Here is an 11,964-nt window from a genome sequence, read left to right as displayed (position 1 = left end):
TCGAACAGTGGAGCATCGATCCGAGGGTGGGACATTAGACTCTCTGGTCTTGAAAGGGTGAAAAGATTCGGTGAGAGCTTCACCGAAGATGCAGGCAACAAATCCACTCACCCGCAACTAAAATGCGCCGGCTATATGGGCTATTGATGACTTAAAATGCAGGGAAAACTTCAAATAAATTCAGTTTTAGTTTACGCTACTCCAAAAACTGCAAATCGCCGAGTGGACCTGATTCCTGTAAGACAAATGACGCTCTCTTGGAAAACCTTACGCCAGATCGCTTCGGTAGAACATAAGACCCACCCACCGTGATGGGTTCCAGGATGGGTTCAAAGATCGAAATTTACTACCCCTATTTGCTGATTGCGAAGACTGCGTATTAGTGGAATGATTTCAAAATTCTGTGTGCTCTAACTGCGAATCTAATTGACATTCTGCCCAGGGTTTGTGATGAATGGAGCAGTCGCCTGGGGTGGCCATAGCCAAGGACAGAAGGGAACCTTCCACCGATGATTTCCAGATCCCACATTCTCCTCTAGACTGCTGGATCCATCTTCAGCAGTCCGGACTTTGACCACGGCTTGGCAGTTTGGTGGGACGACCAAGTCCAAACAGAGTATAACCGCTCCATCTCTGTCTTCATCGTGAACCACTTTCCACTGGCAGCTCCAGAGGCCGTAGACACTTTCGTATAAGACTGCAGCGTGCGTCAAGGACCCTCCGGGCTGTGGAGACACCAATGTAGTCTGCCAGCCAGCATGGAGTGGCCGCAAACCGCCCACAGTCTCGTGGAGCCAACTGACAACGGACCCCAAGGCATAATGATTGAAAGAAGTCATTTCACCGGGGTTAATGGACCCATTCGGAAGCATACTGTCCCAGCGTTCCCAAATGGTTGTGGCACCCATAGTAATGGGATATAACCACGATGGGCAGTGGTCTTCGAGCAGCATCCGATAGGCCAGGGAGAGGTTGTCAGTGTCGGTGAGGGCACGTAAAATGATAGGCGTACCGGCGAATCCGGTTGCGACGCGGAACTTTGCCATGCGTACACGCGCCGCGAGCTGACGGCTCGCAGTGTCCAGTTGGTGCTTAGTAGATAGAAGTCCGAAAACAATCGCCAAGGAATAGGCAGTCTGGGAGTCACCGACTATGAGGCCGGAATGTGTTATGTACCTGTCCTGGAACAGGGCACGGAGACGCTGAGCTTTGCAGCTGTAGTGTGTACTCTCTGTCTTCCTCTCGAGGACCGATGCAATATCAGCCATGCGGGATGTGACATGCACGAGGTATGCATCTGCCACCAGGGCACCGCTTGTTCTGCAATCACCAGGCTCGTCCGGTGGCGCCTGGGGATCGAGCCAGTCGCCCAATTGCCATAACTCGGGATCCCACAGTCCATCTTGGCCTCGACGGACCCCCTGGTTCAGCCATGAGCTCATGCTGGCATACTGTCGATGTAGAATATCGCGATCACCGGATGACAGGAACAATATCCATGGAAGAATTATCACCACATCACCCCACAAAGCCTGGGGAATGGATGGCCACACCTGGTCCAGGACATTGGGGACCACCAACGGGGGAACGCCGTAGTGCTCTGATTGCTCGCAGGCAACATCTTCCAACCATTCTGAAAGCATGCCAATACAGTCATACAAAAATGTTGCAGATGGGCCAAAAACCTGAATATCTCCTGTCCATCCCAAGCGTTCGTCCCGTTGGGGGCAGTCCGTCGGAATTGACAAGAAGTTCCCACGCATGCTCCAGCAGGCATTCTGATGCAATTGATTAATGGCCATATTGGAACACTCGAACCGCCCCGTCCGCTTGAAATCAGTGTGGATTACGAGTGCACGAATGTTAGTCTGCCAGAACTGCTCCGTTTCAGGATCCCATCCATCGACTTGCACAAATCGAAAGCCATGAAAGGTGTATTTCGGCGACCAATCAATCAACGGCCGCCCTGATGAGACGACAGTATCAACGGATTGTGCACCGCGAAGAGGTCTCGTGCCCAATTCTCCGTCTTCCATCACCTCTGCGTGGGTGAAGGTCACTGTTGCGTTCACCGGAAGCGTCATGGAATGTATGAGAAGCTTTCCGACCAGATTCTGGCCAAAGTCAACAATCTTCCGGCCAGAGGGGGTGGTGAATAATCTTTTGGGTGTCAATTGATCCGTGATTCGTGCTGGAGGGGCGTTCGGCGCATATAATCGCGCACGGGGAAAAGCCAAAACGGAGACTGTCTCCCAGTCCGCGTCAATATAGAGAGGGCCATGTTGGTTCCAGTCGCCAACGTCAGCTCGCGCATCATAGATTTCGCCGTTGTAAATTTCGCTGCTCACGATGGGACTCGGGTGGCACTTCCAGCTCTCGTCGGACACAACCTGGAATCGATCAGCTGCGAGGCCTCCTACCTCCAACTGAGCCATGACGGCTATGCGATCTCCATAGATATACCGCCTGCCACCACCAAAGCCCAAACGGCCCGCAAACCACCCTTCAGCAACCTCGATGCATAACACGTTATCGCCCTTGGTGGTGATTAAGGAGCCGACGTCAAACACTTGATATGCAAGGCGATGGTGGTAGCTTGTCCATCCGGGCGCCATTTCGTGATCTCCAATCTGGGTACCATTAAGATATGCCCGATAGACCCCAAAGGCTGTAATATACAAGCGGGCGTGGTACACCGAGCCAAATGCGGAAGGCAAAACAAAGGCCTTTCGGAAGAGCAAAGGCCTTAGTGGCTCTTGGGGGCTCACCAGAACGGATGGGCTAGAGATCGGCATAGCAGTCCAATCCTGCGAACTGAGAAGGCTGCATTCAACCGTCGCCCAAGATGACCATGCAGACCAATCCGAATGTGCGCACCCGGTTGCTCGATCCATCCAGCTTCCACGCACTCGAACTCGGACCTGAGCTTGTTCTCGGGACTGTAACGGCGTGCTCGGCCATGCGACTAAAGATGACTCTGCGCTTTGGACAACGAGGTGTGCCGGCAGCCCAGTTTGACGCTGAACGGCAATCTCATACTGGCATTGTTTCCAGTCACGGATAGACTCGTCAATAGCAGAGAATGTCCAGGATATACGAGGCGAGGAGCTATGTACACCCAGCCCAGAAGGATGGTGCTCAAAGCGCAGTGCAATAATTTCTGCCATACTTGGCGATGTTCATGAGATTGCTTCGATTTCTCTCTTTCTGGTGGAAAGAAGAGAGATAGAGAAAGTGGCAGGCCATCTTCTCGAGTCGTCTTGTCTCATCCCGTGCTCAACTCGCTGTCCATTATTCCGAGGAGTCAATAAAATATCTCGCCTACTTGGTCACATCTGTCTTGTTGGACCGTAGATCGTCCGACATTCGCATAGCAGAAGCGAAGATCATGAGAGTTGATGAGGGTTTACAAGTGACTGCGGAATCGTCGCGCTCTGATTGGCTCATTTTCCGCAGGCGTTCTCAAGCCACCGGTGGACTTCCCAAAAAGGAAATTAGTGGGTTTGGACCTTAGAAAAAGAACAATAGAAGCTAAAACTCGAATTGCTGAATCGGCATCCGAGCGCCATGTTAGTTTAGCGCCGTATGCGTATTCCCATGAATCCCCCGGATGCAGTGGCAGCTTGTCTAAGTCCGAAAGTCCAGACCAGACCTACTGTTCAATCAGATATGCTGCGACTTACTCTCTTTCTCTTTCCAAAGGTACTTCTGAATGCCTTGTAATCCGTCATTCCTGATGGCTGGGGCATAAGGACTTGGTCTCTATTCCACCCGTGACTCAGAAGATGCTTTTGGAAACCTTGGGAGGGTTTCAAACTTATTGGAACCGAATTGTAGTATTGATCGATAGTAATACAGATACTGCGCATAGGGTGTTAGAGTAGAGTTTGAGGGTGTCTATTACAATCCTCGAGTTAAACCACCCTCAGCTGGAATCCAGCCAAGGTAACCCACTTTTTCCCCGCGTTGCATGCTGCTGGAACTTGTCCCGAGCGATGTACATCACACATATTCCTGCGAAGTCAGTCCTCTCCCGCCAAGAAAGAGCCGAGCTGCCCGCATGGAGATCGGCATAGCTTAAAAGGCCGGGGGTGTTCCTCGAATATTGTGGGTAGACAACACTTTTCCTTCTTTGATCTACTTTTTTTTACCCATACTCAAGGTCAATTGGTCTCACAAGAAACCAAAATGGGCTTCCCTCCCAAGATATACCAGTTTCTGGTAGGCGCCTTTGCTTCACTTGGATCGTTTCTCTACGGATATGACCTTACAATTGTGGCCGAGGGTAAGTCAGCGAGCGCAAATCTCTGCAAGTGTTCGCTGAAATTAATGCACTTTTACTGTCTTCTACTAGTGGTATCCAGCGGTTCTTTTCTGGACTATTTCGGCCCATCCACCACTGAGATAGGCCTGGTCGCGTCCCTTCTCACGGCCGGCGCCGCCGTCGGTGCCGGGTTAGCGTACCCATGCTCTGATTACTTTGGCCGCCGAGCAACCATCCTGACCGGCGGCTTATTTTTCTGCCTGGGAGGTGGCTTGCAGGCCGGTGCGCAAAACTATGGCTACGTCTTAGGTGGTCGTTTCATCTCGGGTGTCTCGTAAATTCCCCATTTCAAAGTCCCTTTCCTGGCTTGGGACGACCGGGACAGGGCTTGTCTAACTAACAATCTACAGTATCGGTGTACTCACCATGATCATTCCAATTTACCAGGCCGAATTGGTTCATCCCGATATCCGAGGTCTGGTGACTGGATTGCAACAGTTCATGCTCGGCATAGGTGGTGTCTGCGGGAGCTGGATCAGCTACGGCACCTATGTTAGTTTTGCGGATAACCGCCAGTGGCGCATCCCGTTAGGCATTCAGATTGTGCCGGCGGCTCTACTGTCCGCCTTGATCTTCCTGTTCCCAGAATCGCCCCGTTGGCTCATTAGCCGCGGTCAGCGGGAGAGAGGCCTTCAGACCCTGGCGCGACTCCATGCCAACGGCAACAGCTCCGACCCTTGGATTCTTGCCGAGTTTGAACAGATCAAAGCCCAGGTTGCCGCAGAGAAGCAACATAGCCAGGTCACATTTTATCGGTGGATCGTCGACAAGTCAAACTTCCGTCGTCTGCTACTGGCTTGTGCTATGCAAGCTGCCACACAAATGACGGGAGTCTCCGCTATTCAATACTACTCGGTCACCATCTTTGTAAGTATTCCTTGCATAAGTCCTTCTTTTTCTTCTTTTTCTTCTTCTTCTTCTTCTTCTTCTTCTTCAAATGGCTGACTGTAGCTTCAATTAGAAACAAATCGGCATAGACGGAACGGACACTCTGCGCTACCAAGCCATCAACTCAATCATTGGCCTCATTGGTGAATTCCTTCTTATGATGGTCGTCGATAAAATTGGTCGTCGCAAACTCATCGTGGGTGGAAATCTTGCCATGTGTCTCACATACGTGATCAGCACAATCCTTCTAGCCCAGTTTCCTCCTGAGGTTGACAGCACGGGCGCACACTGGGGTTTCATTATCATGACATGGGTCTTTAATTTCTGCTTTGCCACTATGGGATCATTGTGTATGCCCAACCTCCTCCCTTTCATATTATTCTTCGACCAATTCAGCGAAGTCGTCACTAAATCTTATATAGCTTGGATGATTCCTGCCGAAATTTTCGATACAGCAACACGAGCCAGGGGGGTAGCCTTGGGCTGCATGCTATCATTTGCCTTCAAGTGTGTCCTTTCCCAGCCTGAATCTTGCTATGGTAAAGAAATAAAGCTAATAACTCATCTTTCTCTCTTAGCACAATGATTGGTCAAGTGACACCCATTGGAATGGCAAACTCTGGATGGAAATTCTATATCCTTTTCGTGGTGAGTATCCATCAAATGCCTCCGCGATCTCCCTGTTGCATCCCAGGATACTCGGGGGAACCTTCGCTGGCAGCTGACATGCTGTATCTAGGTCTGCAATTTCACCAATGCCGTCTTCTTCTGGGCCATGCTCCCGGAAACGAAACAGTTGCCCTTGGAGGAGATGAGGAAACTCTTCACCGAGTCTCCCTGGTTCATCGGCAATTCCACCAAAAGCGAGCACCGAGTCACGGAAACCAGTATCCTGGCGCAGCGAATTAAATCCAAAGGATTGGAAGACAAGACTGGCACCAGTGAGCACAAGGAGGAAACCGCTTAAACGGAGACAAAAGCCGGACAAAGGTAGTGAGATTATGCTCAGGTCTGTTGAGCAATGTGAATCCAGCACAGAATTCCTGGGCGACTCTGCTTGCTTTCTTATACCTTGGCTACAACATTGAGTACCTTAGAAAAACTTTTGTTATAAGAGTCCCAGTTATCGATGGGCTCTCTTCCTACACTGTAATTTAATCATCCTTGACAGTAAGATGACGGCCATCCATTGCAATCTTCGAATTTTGTCTAATTCCACAGACCAGTTTCTACGTTTCGAGCCACTCTTTGCCAGAAATCCCTAGCAGGCTCATGAGTGGACCGACGGACAAAAACAATCCCTCTAAAGCCGACGCCACGCCTCCCCACTCGGCACGTGATACGTCTAGGCTGGCACATGCATTGGATATGGATTGATCCGCACCATGTTTGATCCAAATCAATGCGGATTGTAGGTTTATCCATGATCTATTCAACCCACCCTCTGACCCTCATATCCATGCGGTTTGGATTATGGATAGAGTTGCATAACCAATCCAATATCTATCTCTTATAATGTAAAGTCTCTTACAAGTACTATATTAGAAGCTACTTCCCTATGTACCTAGTACCTACTAATCTAATCCGAGCTATAGTATATATCCTACCTTATTATCACTTTGAGGATATTCTATATATACTATGTTAGCTATAAATAGAGCAGAGTACATAGGGTAAGATAACTTTAATAGTGTCTTATCTAGTGCAAAGCCAGAAATTCAGAATGAGCTTAATAGAGGTGATAACAACACACCTATAAGTTCTAGTAAGGCTATAATATAAGATTAACTACAGGAATATAGTCTCCTTACTAGGGTTATGGAAGATTGTAGTTCCTTCTTTATCTTATAGGGTTTAATAGGAATTCCACTGACTCGGCGTAGCTTATGTTCCTCATACAAGACCTACTAAATGTATTGTCACGGATGACTGGAGTCCCACATAATGCATTGCTCTCGCAAGATGTTGTCCGCCCTCCCCCCTGGCTTTGTGTTGAGGCCCCTATGACCTATGTACTAGGATGTAGGGCTATTCTCAAGCTCGGATAAAATCTACGGCATTCTAGGGAAGTTGCCAGACCTTTGCTGGGAGTTACCTCTAATTGGTAGCTCGGATCCAAGCCCCAGTTCCGTTGATCTGCACTTTGAAAGTACCACATACAACTCACATTAGCATTAATTCACCCACAATCTCTTAGTCCATAAGTAATTATAGTCCGGCATTGCATCTTCGACCCATTTTTCCATTTGCTTGGCCAAGCCTTCGCCAAACTCCTCTTCCCATTTCTTCCTTTCGGACGCAATATCCACAGTAGCTGGTGTTTTCTCCTTAAGCAGAGACATTGAAGGGTCTAGAGTTGCCGTCATTACTGCCTCGGCGCATTTAGGACCGACTCCCGTTGTGAAACGTGGAGAGCTCTCCGGTTGCCACGCAAATTTGACCTTCTCTGGATTCATTCCTATGAGCTCACAGTATTCCAAGACCACCTCCGGATGGTGGATGACGTCTTGGGCATCTAAAGAATTGGAAAGCAAATGCCATCCTGCCTTCCCGGGTATGACTGCACGACATGAGCACAGTACCAGTCATAGATAAGTCTAGTCCATATGAGCGTAGAGTGCAACTCCAACGTTGGTTGGATCGTGTTGGGCTCAATAAACCTCTCTTGCTTCAAGTTCCGCAGTGCCCGATAGTAAGATGGGAATACTAGGGCCGGATGTCGTATCAGAAAGGTCAATGTCCACTTCTCTATGTATGCGTCTGGAAATATGGTGATATTCTTTGGTGAAATCGTCCTGACTGCGCCGTATGAATTCGGAACCTGGATGCCAAGTCAATAAGAGGAATTCAGGATTCGGATGCCTGGTTGCGGAGCCGTTTGATAATCATGGTTCAAGAGGTACTGAGTGAGTGCAGCTGGATCGGCTAACCGCGGGCTAAGCTCTTTCGCGAAGAATATCTTGCCTTGAGAGTTCGCAGATTGTGACTTAGCTTCAAAGTAATCAAAGTTCTCTTGGTAGGCTTGACGGATTTCCTCGGTTTCTTCGACAGTCCATTGCTCAGTTGGTCTGCGCGTACATACAGTAAATAGGCGTCAACCATTCTTACTGTTACTTACCGTTTCCAGTAAATGTCTTTTGAGACTGATTTCATTACTTCACATCAGAACACCTATATAACCTAAGCTGGGGGGAAGTGTGTAGATAGATTTGCATTTGGTCCGAGTTCGGGCGATTCCAACCCCAGTTGGAACTGAACTGCTGATGATTTTGAGGCTAAATATTAGAAATCAGAACCAACCTGATCCGTTCCGTTGTTCAAGTTAACTGCAAAAACCGCCACTAGGCCTAGATAGGCCTAGCTAAAGCCTTACTAACTAGCCATGGTTAGATTCAGTTCAGTTTTAGTTTTAATTTGGGTTGGTTTCAGGTTCTAAATTTCAATGGTTTTCAGCATTCAATTTCTCCTATCTCAGGCCTATACCCAGGGCATACCAAATATACCTTTACAAAATTAATATTTTTTTTGAAATATATGGTAATTATTATTATATTATTTTATCTGAATAAGTGGTAGTTAAATAATTATTCTTAGTCAATAGTGATTGTCAAAGGTAGTGCATATATTATAATATATAAATAAGCCATCACCACTTTCATACCAACCCAAGACAGAAATGGTTATTTCCTTATATCTCAGCAACCACTAGATATTTTGAATTCATATTTTATAATTAGATAGACTAGATACTAGGCTATCTAGTGATATAAATATTTCTAGAGAAATCCTAGAAATTAGTCATCACTAAGCGAAACAGTGTGGCACCGAAATCGAACCACTGCGGGTTCAGTGAGGGTTGGATTTGATTTTAGCGGTTCAGTTATGCGAGTCTAATCTATTATTTTATTATAAGTCCTGTTCTTAGCAGAAAGCATCAGACAGAATGAACGTCTATTTCAACAAGAGGTTTCATTCAGCCTCATATATGTAGCCTTTCGTTCCTGACAGTTTTCTGTACGGTCTAGAACATTATCTGACATCTGAGTATTGCGATTCAAAAAACTGGCGAAAGTCGGCCACAAAAATGCGCTAGGTGTGCTTCCTACTTCCAATCGGAAAGACGCCAGGCTATTGGATGGAGATTTCCAGAACACCTACTGATTATTACTACAGTACCAACAGCCTCAATCTGGGCTGCCCCTCGGGCAAGGTCTCCGTTTCCACCCTCTTGGCTTTCAGATCGTCATCAAGCATTCCCAGGAAACTGTCCCCGAGGACCTAATCGATCTGCTCAAGCCGCTGTTGCTTGATTTCGTTGAAGAAGAGATAAATTGTTAGGATGGTTACCCACACATCTATCAGGCACTAGTAAAGATCAGTAACCAGATCGCAGTGTGAAGTCTCCCTTACTCCTTCAATGCAACGTAAATAAAGTGGAATTTCCACCCTAGCTTGTGTAGCGAGATAGGAGAAACCTGGCTCGACATGTACTAACCAACCAGTTCCCGACACCGGTGGCAAAACCATTGCCTTTACCCCAGATTTGCGTCGGCATGATTTCCGGCATGTAAATGGAAGGAGACGGGGAATATGTCCGAAATAAAAAAGAGGAAGAAGGCACCACCAATTCTGTATCCCCCTTTAGTCTCGTCAAGGTCTTGGGAGTTTATGGCACCCTTACAAACGAAAACAAGGGTGATACCAGCGGCGGCAAAGAGCAGTGGCTTGTGTCTGCCAACATGATCAATAAAAAGATAATAGACAGGAGATTCACCAGAGGACCAACGGCATTATAAGTCCCCCACAAGCGAGGCGCGGCTACCCTCGATTCCCGGTGTTTCGTACATGATGTTCTGTCAGTAGGTGATGATGTTGATGCCTGGTATTCTGGGTAAACACCTGCACTGCGGTACATACAAGCCGTCGCGTCCGCCACTGGAGCACCGTGAATATAACAAGCGGACCTGAGGCACTGATATCCCTCTCTGTGCTGATGGTAGCTTTGATCTCTATAAATCCGCTGCCGATCCACTCACCGTTGGAGCTCTTATAGGGGAGGCGTCGCAGCACTTTCAGGGCTATATCATCTTCCCTTTCTGACAAGGTGGGCTGGTGACTTGGGCACCCAAGACAAGCCGAAAAAGTGGAAGATCGCTGGTAGCCCTTGAGGCCAACGGAAATACCATTGCAGCATATTTGTCTCGGGGATATGCAAGAAACTGTAGCCAATCCATCTGCATGTCCCTTAGGTGAGCGCGGGCCTTTTGATTGGAAGGTAAGTAGGCAAGAAGGATGATGTACTTCACCTGCCGACAATGAAACCAGCTCCAATCACTTGCAAGACCGACAATCCGGGTCCCGATCGCGTCAGAAGTCGTCAAGGTCTATTTTCTTTTTTTCTTTTCTTTTTCCCCCTTAATAATCCGTGATGCGACATCCCTTACAGGACACGCATCTTTGGATGCGCACAATCAGCCAGGTGGACTAGCGCAGATACATCATCACATGCACAACCCAGCCAGCAACAATTCGTCCGAGTTGGATCACACCAAGTTCCGTGCTGCGCATTGCAACACACCACCAACAAGTGAGAGGAAAGCGCCGATATGGATAGTGTTCTTATGACCCAGCCAGCCTATAGTCAAACCGGCCATGAGAGCTCTCACGGTGGCTAACCAAGGTTAAAGAAAAGGGTCAGTATACAGCCTCCCGTGGGGGAAAAGAGGGGTGATTCAACACCTAGCGCCACCGGAACAAGTGCTGTTGACAGCACCAACAATTGAGGGAGCCTTGGCTGTATTGAAGAATTCCAGGAAGTTCGCAGAGGCAATCACATCCGCCATTGCACTTGAGCCATAACAAAACAAGAAACTTCCCGTGGCAGCAAAGGTTGCGACCCCAATTGTGTGACCACGAACCACTTTGCGTGTGGTATTCCAAAACCTGCAGATGTTTAGCCCGCACTCATATCAAATCTGAGACACAGGGGAAAGAAAGTCAGCCGACTATGATAGAAGCCAGCCACTCGAGATTGGCGATGAGCAGCTTAGCAGGGGCTGTCTAATGATATGTGGTCCGGATGGAGCTCGACTAGAACGGATTGCTGGAAACTGCAATGGCGTATCATTCCTTAAATTTCCCCGCCGGGGTCCGGTGTGGGAGGTTGTAATCCGGATAAATTTAACCTCATATATATCCAGATGGAGGTACATCCATTGCCGCAACTAAGTATAATTCGCCGTCGGACAAACTCTATTTGAAATGCATGCTGCTGCAATAAGTCTTCCTTGATTTGCAACGCTACCAGATTGAATCTTAAGAGGACCCCTTAACTAGTGTGAATATTTTCCAACAGTCAATGAAGGGAAGAGCCCCTATCGCATTAGCAACTCACACAGCTGGAAATATTCACGTTGAATCAAAGATAGTCAAATCAAACTATAGTTATTGACATAGAATATGTCTAGGACAGTAGGTCCAGGGCTCATGGGATGCGTCTTGTTGTTCAATCCTGTGCTCAAGCCGCTGTGGTTCTCTAGACCTGGGATGACGGATGGGGGCTTTGGCATATCTGTTGGCGATCCTGGGGAAGAGATAAACTCCGCATTCAGAGACTATCCGCAGAAAACTACGCCATATTTGTAAGTTGGGGATGTTTATTGTGCTTAACAGTTTCAGGAAAAGTGTCTGGGGCATCCATTGATATGGCTTCAAGTCATGAAGCGACGGTGTATAATTATCTGAAGGCAACT

General features: G+C 47.9%; 2 protein-coding genes across 2 annotated transcripts; one reads left to right on the top strand and one right to left on the bottom strand.

Moving 5' to 3' along the window:
* Nucleotides 1-422: 422 nt before the first annotated feature.
* On the bottom strand, nucleotides 423-3,167 carry ALT_9042 (alpha-L-rhamnosidase; the record flags this gene model as incomplete). Its single annotated transcript, XM_033563444.2, has 1 exon — nucleotides 423-3,167. One exon carries the CDS (start codon nucleotides 3,165-3,167, stop codon nucleotides 423-425), a length of 2,745 nt encoding a protein of 914 aa, XP_033419335.2.
* A 1,021-nt stretch (nucleotides 3,168-4,188) lies between these two features.
* ALT_9041 (quinate permease) lies at nucleotides 4,189-6,179 on the top strand (the record flags this gene model as incomplete). The annotated part of the gene is made up of 7 exons (XM_033563445.2): nucleotides 4,189-4,285; nucleotides 4,355-4,598; nucleotides 4,675-5,191; nucleotides 5,286-5,562; nucleotides 5,635-5,719; nucleotides 5,791-5,860; nucleotides 5,952-6,179. The coding sequence occupies 7 exons, from the start codon at nucleotides 4,189-4,191 to the stop codon at nucleotides 6,177-6,179; spliced, it is 1,518 nt and encodes a 505-aa protein (XP_033419336.2).
* Nucleotides 6,180-11,964: the final 5,785 nt, after the last annotated feature.

The sequence above is a fragment of the Aspergillus lentulus genome, assembly GCF_001445615.1.
Source record: "Aspergillus lentulus DNA, contig: Alt17, strain: IFM 54703, whole genome shotgun sequence".
In the NCBI taxonomy this organism is placed as follows: Eukaryota; Fungi; Ascomycota; class Eurotiomycetes; order Eurotiales; family Aspergillaceae; genus Aspergillus; species Aspergillus lentulus.
Note: the sequence above shows the minus strand (reverse complement) of the source record. Positions and strands in the feature narration are given on the sequence as shown.